A 13,321-nucleotide genomic window follows, 5' to 3' on the forward strand; every position below is an offset into this window, starting at 1 on the left:
AAGAACCAAATCATTTTGTGTGTGGAGGCTGCCTATATCCATGTTTTCTGAGATGTGTCTGCCCCTCCCAAAAAGCTGGTGGATTTTGAGCATTTGCCCATGATGCCAGCTCCCTGTAGCCCCACTGGGGAAGGTGTAGTTGCTCTCACCTGGCCAGGAGTCCTGGGCATGTTCACCTCAATGTGGCTGTAGTCCCTAAATAGGACTCATTTCACTTCCATGCTCCACAGGGCATATGGCCTTGACAAGGAAAAGAGTAGATTCCTCCAAAGGGCAATTTGCTGCTGCTACGGGCTGAGGAAAGCAGGTATTTAACTGGGATGACTTGATGGGAAGGGTAAGATCTTCCAAATGGCCATAAATACTGCATGCATTTTTAGTCAGTCCCAGAAAAGCATTGCATTGTTGGACTAAACCCAAACCCAAAGGGAAGTACCTGCCTGGAAAGACACTGTGTGTAGGAGGAAGTTTGTTTATAAACTGTGTTTACTTGTGCGGTGTCTTGTAGAATCATTTTGAATTTCTGTACTTGAAAAGGGTTACATGTTCCTGCTCAAAACTGGCTTTTGTGATCTAAAACCCCTTTTGGTGCTTTGGGGTTACTTGAAAGCTTTAGACCTGGGCAGAAGTCTGTTGAGAAGCTTTGGTAACTTTGAGGTCCTATACATACATGCAGTAAGTCAGTCTTGGATTACATCAGGTGCTGCGTATCTCATGTTGTGCACATTTCTTTCAGTGTACTCAGTTACAGCTGCCTTACACTCAGCAGAATAGCTTTGGCTGAGGGTCAGATTTGAAACCTTTTGCACTGGAAACATGTTTTACTGATAGGTTGCCTCCAAACAACTGGTATCTATGCAGAAGGGGAAAAAAATGAGGCCTCGAGTTCTTGTTCCAAACTGGGTTCAGTGAGGTGCACAGCAGCCAATTGTCTTCAGTAAGGCTCAGCTACTTACACAGTTAGGAATTATTGCCATAATTCTGTTGAATTCTCTGTCTTACCCTGTTTCCAGTGTTGGTATTTCACTTTGCTATCTGTGCATTACAGATATTTCAGCACAAGACTAGGTGTGTGCTAGTGTGGCAGCTGTAAACAGAGGCATGATAGGCTTGAAATATGTCTGAATATCATTAACATGATTGCATAAGGATCAGTGCTTTTAGGAACACAAACTTTCCAAGCCCTAGAAAATGTCTGCAGTGCTGCAAGGTTGTTATCACATCCTGTGCTGTTCCTTGGGACTCTTGTTCTTTGAAATATTTCCAGTCAGCAGGCTGATTTCACCTTTTTTCATGCTCCCAGTTTTTATGTAGAGTAGTACAAGATTATGTTTCAGTACAGTCCTTTAAATTCCTAGATCGGTTTGTTTTCATTTGTTTTTGTGTTTTTAAGGTGACCATAATTCAGTGTTCACGTATGTAATCCCACGTTTTTGCTTTTTAATTCAGTACTAGTCAGACTGAATACAAATGTTCTCCTGGAGGCAGGCAAGCCTGCAAGCCCTGATGGGTTTTCAGCTTCTGGGGATACCAGTACAAGTTAAAAGAGGACATTTTAACTTGCTTGATACTCAGAGATGTTACAGGCACACTTTGGGATTGGTAGCTTGTACTTCAGGCCTTCCTAAAACCCAGTGGAAGTACTGGGCAATTGAGCAAATAATGATATAAAAGCAAAATCAATTGAGAAATTTATTTAGAAGAAATGAGGAATCTACAGTAATAGCTGGCATGGAAATTCCTAATCATCTGCTACATACAGTTTGTAAGCTGATATAGGAAAATAGCGGTTTATTAATAGCAAATACAAATCCCAACTGCATTGAAATAAACTAGTCTAGAAATTGCTAGACTAAGGAGCCTTCATGATTCATGGCATGAAGGCACAACATGATTTCCCATCTTTTCATAGTACATGGATGTGTTTGAAGTGACACATAAGGCAGGAGCCACTGTGTGCAAAGAACCTTATCTCATGTCATGAGTGATTATTTTGAGCCTTGTCAAGTGAACTATTTTTATTGATTCTGTCTGAGTTAATACTATTCTGTATATATCTTCATATATTTCTTACCTAGGTGTGATTTATAGTTGGAGGTTTTGGCATTGTTCAGTACTGCACTGAAATAGATATGATGGGCCATAGTTAACACTGCCACAAACTCTTCAAGTTACTTTACTATAAATTTTTTTTTGTTTTATTGAATTATCCTAGAAAAATGTTTTTACTGTAGAATCATAGAATAGTTAGGGTTGAAAAGGACCTTAAGATCATGCAGTACCAGCCCTCCTGCCATGGAAGTTAGAGAGCAGACTTTGGCCTCTTCAGGAACCTGCTTAGTAAGGTTCCATGGAATAGAGCCCTAGAGGGTAAGGGGGAGCCCAAGACTGTTGATTGATTTTCAAAGATCACCTGTTGCAAGCTCAGGAGTGTTGTGTTCCAACTAGAAGGAAGTGCAGCAGGAGGGGCAGGAGACCTCCTTGGATGGATATGGAGCTGCTGAGGAAACTTCTAAGGAGAAAAGAGGATTATAAAAGATGGAAGCAAGGACAGGCGGCCTGGGAAGAATACAGGGATGTTGTCTGGGAAGCTAGGGACCAGGTTAGGAAAGCTAAGGCCCAGTTAGAGCTAAACTTGGCAAGGGATGTGAAAGATAACAGTAGGGGTTTCTATAGGTACCTTGCAAATAAAAGACAGACTAGGAACAATGTGGGCCCTCTCTGGAAGCTATCAGGAGAACTGGCTACCCTGGATTTGGAGAAGGCTGAGGTTCTGAATGACTTCTTTGTCTCAGTCTTCACTGGCAAAGGCTCTGACCACGCCACTCAAGTCTTGGAAGGCAGACACAGGGACTGTGAGAATGAAGACTTTGGGCCCACTGGAGAAGAGAAGGCTGCATGGAGACCTCATAGCAGCCTTCCAGTATCTGAAGGGGGCCTACAGGGGTGCTGGGGAGGGAATATTCATTAGGGACTGTAGTGATAGGACAAGGGGTAATGGGTTCAAACTTAAACAGATTGGATATAAGGAAGAAATTCTTTACTGTAAGGCTGGTGAGGCACTGGAATGGGTTGCCCAGGGAGGTTGTGAATGCTCCATCCCTGGTGGTGTTCAAGGCCAAGCTGGACAGAGCCTTGGGTGACATGGTTTAGTGTGAGGTGGGGGTTGGAACTATATGATCTTAAGGTCCTTTCCAACCCCAACTGTTCTAGGATTCTGGGATTCTATGATTCTAAGTTGATAGTGCTAAATTGTAGTACAGAAGAAATATTTCTATTTGCTGGTTAGCCTATCGTCAGAATCTGCTTTCCTGATTCAGTATGGAATTTTACATTAAAAAAGCAGGAATATTAGGCATTTGGGTTTTAAAAATGTAAACAGATTTGCTTGTTTGCTCAAACATGATGATACAAGTGTAAAAATGCTTTTTATACTTTTTCCTAAAAGCTGTCCTTTCTAGTTTCTTCCGGAGAAGTGAGAGAAGCAGGATTATCAGTTTTATGAATCACAGTTGTAGATATAAGGACAGGAACTACTAAAACTAAAACACACTTGATGCTCAATGCTGTCTTCCTGGAAGGAGGAAATAATTTTCTGATGTGTGTTATTTTGGAGGTATTACTGCTGGAGGATTTACTTAAACATCAGCCGTTTTGGGATTACTGCATGGGGGAGAAATCAAATTCCACATCCCTTCAAGGCCGGCTTCTGTCATGTAATGGTTCAGAGCTGTTCTGCTCCCTTGCTTGTTAAAAGTATTCTCTTCTGGTGAATGACTAGAAAAAAAGCATTTTGAGTTAACATTTAAAAACTTGGAATTCATCTTGGCTAGGAGGAAATGTAATTGCTAAAAAATTAATGTTAAGATTTTCCAGCTGAAAAAACAGCTGTTTAGTAATGAGAGATCTTGAAAATACCACAATAGGCACTAAGCAATAACTTCACTATGGGGTTTTTCAAAGCACTCTTCAATATATGTGCATTATGTGTATCTAGACTACGTATTAACTTCACCCTTGGGTTGTTGAACATAATCCAGTTAGAGAAGCCAGCCATGTGATGTATTTTTCACAATATGGCTATCCAGTGAATAGTTCAGTAGATAATTGACCACCTAGCCATGGGCTATGGCAGGGTCATACGAGAAGAAAAGATTATCTACCCTTTTTGTGTTCAGAAAGTAAGAATCATTGAGAAGAAGCATATGCTGGGCAGGATTCCATCACTGTGTTCTGTGAAGCATAGCAAAATAGCATGAATAAATCATGGAAAAGCAATGGGGTTTACACCTGCTGTTCTAGCTGTCCCTTCCTTTTCGGCAGTTACTACTGCTTCCCTTGGATCCTCTGTTCATGATTATCCCACTATAGTCCATCAAGCCTCTGTGACTGTAAATTACTGCTTGGACACCTGACTTAGCCCTGAATTTAACCTGGATTTCTGAATTTTCAAATTTGCAGTTCTGGGAGAGAAATTTGGAAAAGGAACAGTAAGTACTGCTTGCCCTTTCATGTGTAAACTCCATAGGACATGGCTGTATGAAAGGCCTTGCACACGATGCAAGTTCTGGCTTGTAGACAGCCAAAAACATCACCCAACCTCTAAAATCTCACCAAAATGCTTTGGAATCTGCAGCTGTACATCACAGCAGAAGCTGCTGCATGAATCAACAGTTGATGCAGCTTCAGGTGATGACAGGTAGCAAACCCAAGAAGCAGTGTATGCTCAATCATCTGCCCAACTCCAGCACCTTAAAAACAGCAGCTGTTCCAGCTGAGTGATTCCTCCCAGGCACTTGCTCCCAGGCCAGCGGTGCCAACCAGCGTGCTGCTCAGCACAGACACAAAACCCTGCTCAGAGAGCCTGCAGAAGTGAATGTAACCACAGAAAGATGGTGGAGCATCTCACTACGTGATTGGGCTGAGACGAACAGCTAAAACTCAAGTGAAGAAAACAATCTTGGTTATTATGCAGTATAGAATTTTTTGTTGGAGAGACTGGGTTATAACACACAGCAGACTAGGGCTGTAGATGAAAAACAAAGTTTCTGTGGTTTATGTACATTTTTACCACATTAGTTTTCACTCATTCCCACTCTTCATGAGTCAAGTTGAGATGGTATAGTATGCTGCAAAGCTTAAAAACAATCTTTTTCTTTGGCAACTAGTACTTCACGAATCAGCCATCTGCTGCCATTATATCTATCTAGTTCTAGCAATACTAATAATTTCCTACAGTGAATAAAGGTTGAAGATGAAGTAATAGAATTTTCCAAAGTAAATTTTATTCTTTAGTACTGAAGACTAAAACCTGTTGGCTTATGGAAACTGCCAGGTATGTTCAAGAGAAATCATTTAAATTTGTTTTAATGAGGAATTGGTTAAGCTGTAGAAAGTTTCACTTGCATCTCATTACATCATCTTATATTTCAGGAGTGAAACAATGATTTTAGACTTATTAAACAAAATTCTATTTTGCAAAGCTGAGATTTCTTTCCCCTTGCGAGTACAGTGTGATCCATGCGTCTCTGTTTCCAAGAGCCAGACTGGTAGTTTGTTACCTGTTACCAAATTCTCTAAAGCACCTAAAAGAATTATCTTCTTCCTGGTTCTTCACAGCTACAAGCCCACAGCTCCCACCAGCTCCTGCAGGATATCAGTTCCTTCCAGCTGCCCCTAGGTAGTACTGATGCCTGAGGAGCAGCTCTGGAGAAATCAGTCTTGCTCTCGTTTGTTTTTGAGGGTCTGTAGGGTTCCTGTGTACAGCAAAGCCTACTTAATTAGCTCCTGGTTTTGGCTATTTGCTTCTGATCCTCTGCAGCAAACTGGCATTTTGGCTCCCATATATGCTCAGAAATGTTCTGGGGGATCCGAGGGAACAGCATGCTGAACTTATTCTAAGCTTCACTGCAGTTTGGAGCATCTCCCTCCAGAAATCCCAAGGAACAGTTTTCCTGTCCTGGGAATGTGTGCTCAACCTCACTCCTTTGTGCTGCCAGTTTCAGCACAAGGCACAGCAGCTGATGGCTCCTGAAGCATGAGGACATTCCCATTTGCACACCTTTCACACTGACTGGTGGATGTTGGGCTTGCTCAGGAACTGCAGAGCTGGGTTGTACATGGTCTTCAGCCCAAGAAATGCGTACCCCTTGTGCCTGAGTGTGGAGAGATGACCTAGCCCTCAGACTGTGAGGGTTACAGGGAACAGGGCAGGGATCCCCGCCAGCTGTAGAGAAAGAACTGGTTCATAGTCCAGAGTAGATTAGGGGCCAGAAGAGCAGCAGGCAGGAGGGAGCCAGGCTGATACCCAGGGCTGGAGCATTCATCTGAAAGTCAAAGATCCTTATTTCCATTCCTGGAGTTTTATTCACTTTCTGCTTGTGTGAGATTCTGGTTAATATAAAATGCACATTTCAAGCAGCCTGGAAGTGTTTGATGTGGGGCATGTACTCCAGAGTTCCTAGGCTTTGGGAGTGGATTTTCACTGCCTGTAGGCTAGCTCTGCAGGGCTTTCAGAGATGCCCTCCTCTCCTTGTCTGTAGAGGAAGTGTAGGTGCCTGGGTTATACCTTCTGGCTTTCCCAACTTTGTCTGGCTTTTTGTCATGTACATGGATACTCCTTCAGCATGACCCACTTGACCTGTTTTAGGTGTCTGCTTTGGGGAAAGATGCATCATATGCAGGAGTGGCTGCTTTTTGCCACTGAGCATGAAGAGAGCTTATAGATGTTGAGAAGCAGGTGAGATGACTCCCATCCTGCCACTTGCTTTTTAGAATGGGGGCCTGAAGTATATGGCCTTGATTTGCATTAATTGCCAATTTGGTTTCATCTGGTTTTAGATGCCACACCATCTTTCTTGTTCATGCTAGAACCCCAGCATAGTTACATGCTCTTGGTGGAGCTGGCAGCAGGCAGTCAGCTCTGTCTGAGGAAATTCTACAGCCAGACAAAATAATGGTATTAAAGACTTCACTGTAAATAGTGTGTTATCACAAACGTTTTGAAACTAGTTCAGCAATGTTACTTAAACGGGAAGCTCACTGAATGGTGGTTTTGATCTTGTTACTTATTTTAGCTCTTATGCTTTGTAACTTAGCTTGATTGTACATTATGTGGAAATCAAAGTCTGAATAGCCCTTTAAGTTGGGGATTTCAAAATATGTGGAGAATAAAGCTTGCATCCCTCATGGCTCTGACACTTCCGGAATGCAAAAAATAAAGACTTAATGCGTATCTGGCTAAAATTACTTTAGCTATGGGAGGTTTTGGGTTGTGGTGTTTGTATTGGTGAGCATATTAACTGAAATTTTGCTATTGTTCCTGTTCAGTCTGGGATCTGGAAGTGGAATTGTTCTTTCTCACTTCTGTGTCTTCACTGTTAATGAAGAGCCTGTGACAGAATTCAGTCTCACATGAATGATATAAAAACCCAAACAGAGCCTGTTTGAAAGGCAAGGGAAATCCATTGCTTAAGAACCAGAAAGTGTTTAAAAATCAGTTATTTTTAAAGATGGCTGCTGTAACTCAGGGACAGAACACTACAAGAATAAGTATGAAAATAAAGCTCTTACTATTGCTCTTTTCCCTGTGATTCTATACAACCCTGTGGGAATAGGTGCCACAGGGACTTCTAGCTAATCTTCATAGGTTTTGTGCCCCAGAATTTGGAGCTGAATGTCCAAGAAGGAATCACTTCAACCCTGTGCTTTGGGTATGCATTCTCTCTGCTTTAGGAATGGTTTGTGTGCCTAGGTTTGCTTTCTTCCCAGGCTGCAGTCATATTTTTTGGGGTACTGACATCAGGAAAATCATCACCAACAAACTAGACCTGAGAAAAAGAGTTTCAGTCACAGAAAGCTCACGATACCCCTTCTGTTCTCTGTTCTTACCCACAGATTATCACTACCTTTTGTCATGGGATGCTTACTGTGTTGCCAAGAACAAGGCAAAATCTTGGCTTGAGCAATGCAGTGTGAAAAGAAATAATAGCTTCTTGTATCAAATTCAGCCACCAGCAAGAAGTCGGTGACTTGGTTTGCATGTTTGCTACTTCAGTACCCAGTTTTGTGTTTTGGGTCACTCTAATTCAGATGGAAACATTTGTTTTTACAGATGGAGTTAGCGGTGGCACCGCTGTGTCGGCGAGTCTCTGACCTAGGAAAATCCTACAGACAGCTGAGGTCATTCAGGTGAGTTGCAGTCTCAGGAGCCAGTAATTGTCAGTATGATTAAAATGCATTCCAAAACTGATTTGTTATCTCATGCTAATTCTGATTGAACAGAGCTTTTTTGGCAACACCCACCTGCAAATTAGAAATAGATTAAAGTTCTTTGTAATTCTATGCAGAGTATAACTATGATTTAACAATCTTTGTCATGCAAATGTTGGCCAAATTGTACTTTTTTTGTGTTGCTTTCAGTACAACCCCTGCATGACAGTGAGTTCTGAAGCGACATGAAGTGTTTGCACTGAAATATAAAATTTACAGTCCTGGCTTGTTTCATTACAATAGACAACTTTGTACATTTTTGCAAACTGAAGCTGTGTTGAAGACCTGGGATGCAGACTGGTAGACAAACATTCGATGATTCTATTCTAGCACAATATTGTCACCACATAGGTATTTTTCTAATGTGTAAGATAAGCTTTTTCTTCCTTTCACAAGTATATTTTTTACATTTTTCCAGACCGTTGCTGTTCCAGACCAGTGAGCACATTGCCAGTAGCCCAGCTTTGGGAGAGGTTATTCCATTCAGCATCATTCTTCAGTTTTTATTTACAAGAGCACCAGCAGAGCTAAAATCACCCTTCCAGGTAATAAGATCGACTTCTCTTTCCTTTCAAGATGTCCTAAGGAGGAATGAACATTGTAATTCATCCTAGATATTTTAGTTAAAAAGCATTCAAGCTCATTCTTTATATGATTTATTGGCTTTTGCTTTTATTGTGGCAAAGGTGTTCTGGTTATTGGCTTCATATTTTAATTAATTAACAATAGGAAGATGACAACCTCATTTTAAAAAGACTCTAAATTCTTTGGTGTTCTGTCGGCTCACAGAAGAAATTGCAAGTCTTATCCCTGAGTGCACATTGCCTGGATCCTGGTCAGGTCAGATGCAGGAAAACTAGATAGAAACCCCTGTCAGTATTGGGCAAACAGCTGATGTGGGAGAACACCTCTGAGCTCCTGCATAACATATTGGGCTATTTCTGTTAATTGTCCCTGATTCCTTAACTCATTCAGCATCACTGCAGTATTAAATGAGCCTTATGTGGCTTCGTTTATGTCATCTTGGATCTGAAATTGTTAGGTGTGTTTGCTTTTTCACCTTTATGTGTAATTGGTGTTTATTTCTCTGTATTAGAGGGCTGAGTGGTCCATTGCCCGCTACTCCCAGTGGCTTGATGATCATCCATCTGAAAAAGACAGGCTTGCTCTCATACGGTAAGAATCATTCTTCTTTCTTCTCCACATTTATGATAATGGAGCAGTAACTTATCTGCATACCAACCCTGGTCTCAAAAGGTAAAACCATGTGTTACAGGAGATGTGTCATAAATACCATTGCCCTCTCTCCACACATGGATGAGTTGTAAAATGGCAAAATATATTAACTGAACACTCTCCTCCAGCCACCATACCCAAGACCTTCAGTGCCTTTGGAAGCAAGACATAATCTTCTTGAAAAAGAATGAAACCATACATCATGGTGGTTTTAATTAATACCGCATTTCAGTAAAAGTGCCTCTCAACTGTTGGAAAGTCAGAGCTGCAGCCATACAGTCTTCTGCATCAGGAAAGAGGAGCTTTGGAAGCTTTTAAGCAATGAGAATGTAGGTAGGAATTTAAAAATGGAAGACCCTTGCTATACTCCTGTAATGTCATTCTTCAGAAAGCTAGCACAGGATCTTTAGGAAGTGATGATGTTGTCAGATTTTTAAGATCTTCCTAAATACTGTTTTGCACCTTAAAATGTTAGCAAAAGTTACGAAGAGTCTTTTTTTTTTTTTTTCAAAACAAGCAGATTTCTAACGTTAGAGAGAACAAATGTGTGGTATGAACGTGACAGAGCCAGTTTGAGGATCCTCAGGATTCAAGGTGATCATTTAGTTCCTAACGCCCTAACTCTTCCAGCCATCTTCTCAGTGTCCTGTCTGACATCAGTGCCACCCACTCCAGTTGTCACACAGCTGCACCAGGCTCGATCTGGCCTGGGAGCCAGCTCTGTCCTTGAACTTCGTGTGGATGTTGCCAGCTTTTGCTGAAATCATAAAAGCTGACTTTTCAGTTCCAGCCAGCAGTGGCTGTACTTGAGAAAATCAGCCATTATCTGTCCACACTTCAAAAGCAGCCAAGAGGAGTCTGCTATAAATATTTACAGTTCTTAAAGCTGACAGCACCATACAGTCCAGTGTAGGGCCTGGGTCAGTTAAGGAAATAACTGGTTGATCACCAGTATGTGTTAGGATCTATTTCCAAACTATTAAAATGCAAACTGTCTCTTCATGTGTATTAACAGGGTATTTTTTGAAAATCACACATGCTGTTAGTCTGGTTTGGCTGCAGAACTAAGTTTTCTTGAATCTCGAGCCATGACACCTTGAATTACAGGGGAATGGATAATAGGTACAGGGTTGACACAGCTGTATATGTAACTTAGTTATGAACATTTTGGTCGTGATTTGTGTCCTGATAGTACTGGCAAAACTGACAATGTTGAACTTCAGATATGTTAGAGAGAGCCAAAAATGCAAATCGTTTGAGAGCTGATGGGATTTTGTTCTCTTCAATCCTTTCGCACAGATTTAAAAATGCTATCCTTAAACTACAACATTTTTGTCTTTGGTTGCAATTAAATTTCATTTAGACTGATTCAGCTAATGAGCTTGCTGGTGGTAATGTTCAGACACTGATAAATTGCTCTGACCATGAAGGTATTATGGGACAAGCCCTAGGACAAAGCTTTTAGGCAGAGAGAGTGTCATCCATTAGACCAGGTAGTGTAAGCTGGAATATTTAAGGTTTTCATTTCGGTCCTTTAATTGAATCCATTATTCATTTTGCATGAGATACCACTATTAAAATATTTCAACTTTGTAATCTCAAGAATGTGCTGCCGCAGGGTGGTCACTGGGCAAAGTTATCACCTGAGCGTTTTACAGTGAGACTGTTGCTTTGCTCTGTGGAGTGCTCAGACATCCAGGGCCAGGGCAGCTTTGAAGATCTGCTCTTCCCAGAGGCCTCTGTTGAGACTCCAGTGGCTCTCCCCTACTCTTGGTACTCCAGAGCAAGGCTGTTTGTCACTGCCCACATTTGATTACTTCTCCATCCATCCCCAGGTCCACTGCTCATAGGCACCACTCATGCAGCTTTGCTGAGCTGGATGAACTACTTTGGATTTGTTAAGCAGACTCTTCCGTCGGGTGGTTCAGTTGGCAGCTTGTGTAGAGCTGCATGCCTGGAGCAAAGAGCAGGGGGCTAGCTGAGCAGCACCAAATGCAGTGAGTGCAGGGGGTGGTACCTTGGCAGGCACAGGTAATCTCTGCAGGTATTGCTCCACTGCTCTGTGCATTCACCTTTTTTACCATCTCCTCTCATGTCTTTTGGTCTTTTCTAAATAGGCTCCAGTTATCTGTACAGAAGGCAGGCAACCAAACATCAGTCACAAGCATGACCATGTCTCATTCATTATTTCTTTAATATGCTACTGGGTGATTTCTGAGCCTGCTTTTAATGTGTCTCATGAGCCTCAGTTGAACTACAGGCATCTTGTTCATTTGTCTGGAGTCTTTTATCAGTCACCCTCTTCAAGCTTTTTCCGCCTATAGTTGTTCAGCTGTGCTAATTGAGCCTTGGATGTTGTGAGCCTTCAGATCCCTGCACTGGCATACATCAAGAAATTGTCTTTACATTGGCTGCAACCTTGCAAATGGTTATTTTCTGCAACTTCCCTCTTTAACAACTGTGCAATTACTCTAGGGACCTGCTGCTTAGATATTAATTTACTTGTGTTATCAGAATCCTTGCAGCTTCATATTAAAGCTTCTTCCGCTCTGTAACCTCAAATGCTTCCTATGCAATATGGTGTTAATGTTATGAATTAGTAGCATTCTGAGCATTTTTGTGCATTTCTTTCTGCTTGTATTCAGCATGAAGGATGGGATTTACCTGGCCAGGGGTATATTAGCCAGACTCCCTTTATAGTCAACAGAGAGAAACAGGCGCTGCTGGCGCTGATTCATCTCGTCCTGAACTAGGTACCTAAAATAGGTCAGTTGCGTTGTGTCCTGAAAGCTCCATTTTCTCTGCTCAGTGAAGGGAGCGTGGGCCAGGACACGGGAGCTCTCTCAGGCAGACAGCTGCCCTGCAGGCATTTGAAGTTGGGTGCGATGACCCTGTGGGATTGTGTTGAAAGGAGCTTTTCTTTAAGTGGCCAGGGCACGTTATTTTCTTTCTGAATTAAGTTTGAAAACTCAGCCTTCTTTCCATAGAAGAACCCTGATGGATGTGGCAGGATTTGATCCAGCAATGAAAGGATTGAATGAAAGCTCATCTGCACAAGGGCCAAATTCTTGTCTTTACCGTTGGTGTGTGTGTAAGCTGCCTTTAGTCAAGCTCACTGTTGCTGGAGCAGAGTTGAAATTTAGGTTTAGTGAGGGTTCATTTTCATAATGAGCTGATGTCCTGAGCCAGAGCACAGCTCTGACCGCTGACCTGCCAGGGGCAGGGACAAATGCCAGGGTGGAACCACCACGGAAGCCCCATATGTGTGTGCTGGGTTCAGCCTCACAGCAGCCTTGCCCCGAGCAGCAGAGACGTGCTGGGTCACTGCTCCACTCTGCTAAGCCAAGTGAGCAGCAGCTGCAGTGTGGCCGGGGGATGCCGTGGAGCATGGCTGCGGTGCCTGCAAGCGCTCCCGCCAGTGCCAGCCATTCACAGGAACCCTCCTGTAACCCACGTGTCTGTCAGTGCATGGTTCCTTTGATGTCTCTATTCTGCATAAGCTGGAGCTGGCTCTTGCTGATCTGTGGTCCTACAGGTGATGCTGTTGGAGATTTTACAGTAACTGTCATAGCACTCACTTAATAGACCTGGTTTCAGAGCGAAGTACAGGATCATAGAATAGCAGGTTGCAAGGGACGGCTGTGCTCTTACGTGGCTTATTTTCCATTTTCCTCTTTGCCCTGAAGTGTGCAGAGCAAGCAGACTTTTAACCAAGGGCTAAAGAGAAGCCTGGCTCTGCTGTCCTCCGGCTTCCCTGCTGATTGATCAGGACCTGAGTGCACCACTGAGCAGAGGGATGATCCCTGCCTCTGCT

The 13,321-nt window shown here is 42.5% G+C and overlaps 1 protein-coding gene across 1 annotated transcript in view; it reads left to right on the top strand.

Moving 5' to 3' along the window:
- Positions 1-13,321, top strand: part of COG5 (component of oligomeric golgi complex 5) — a 193,023-nt gene that overhangs the window by 173,526 nt on the left and 6,176 nt on the right. Inside the window, exons 19-21 of the mRNA XM_034063396.1 lie at positions 8,114-8,190; positions 8,690-8,816; positions 9,368-9,447. Of these exons, the coding sequence (XP_033919287.1) occupies positions 8,114-8,190; positions 8,690-8,816; positions 9,368-9,447 (284 nt within the window). The remainder of the gene's footprint in view (positions 1-8,113; positions 8,191-8,689; positions 8,817-9,367; positions 9,448-13,321) is intronic.

Source organism: Melopsittacus undulatus, chromosome 5 (assembly GCF_012275295.1).
Source record: "Melopsittacus undulatus isolate bMelUnd1 chromosome 5, bMelUnd1.mat.Z, whole genome shotgun sequence".
Lineage (NCBI taxonomy): Eukaryota > Metazoa > Chordata > Aves > Psittaciformes > Psittaculidae > Melopsittacus > Melopsittacus undulatus.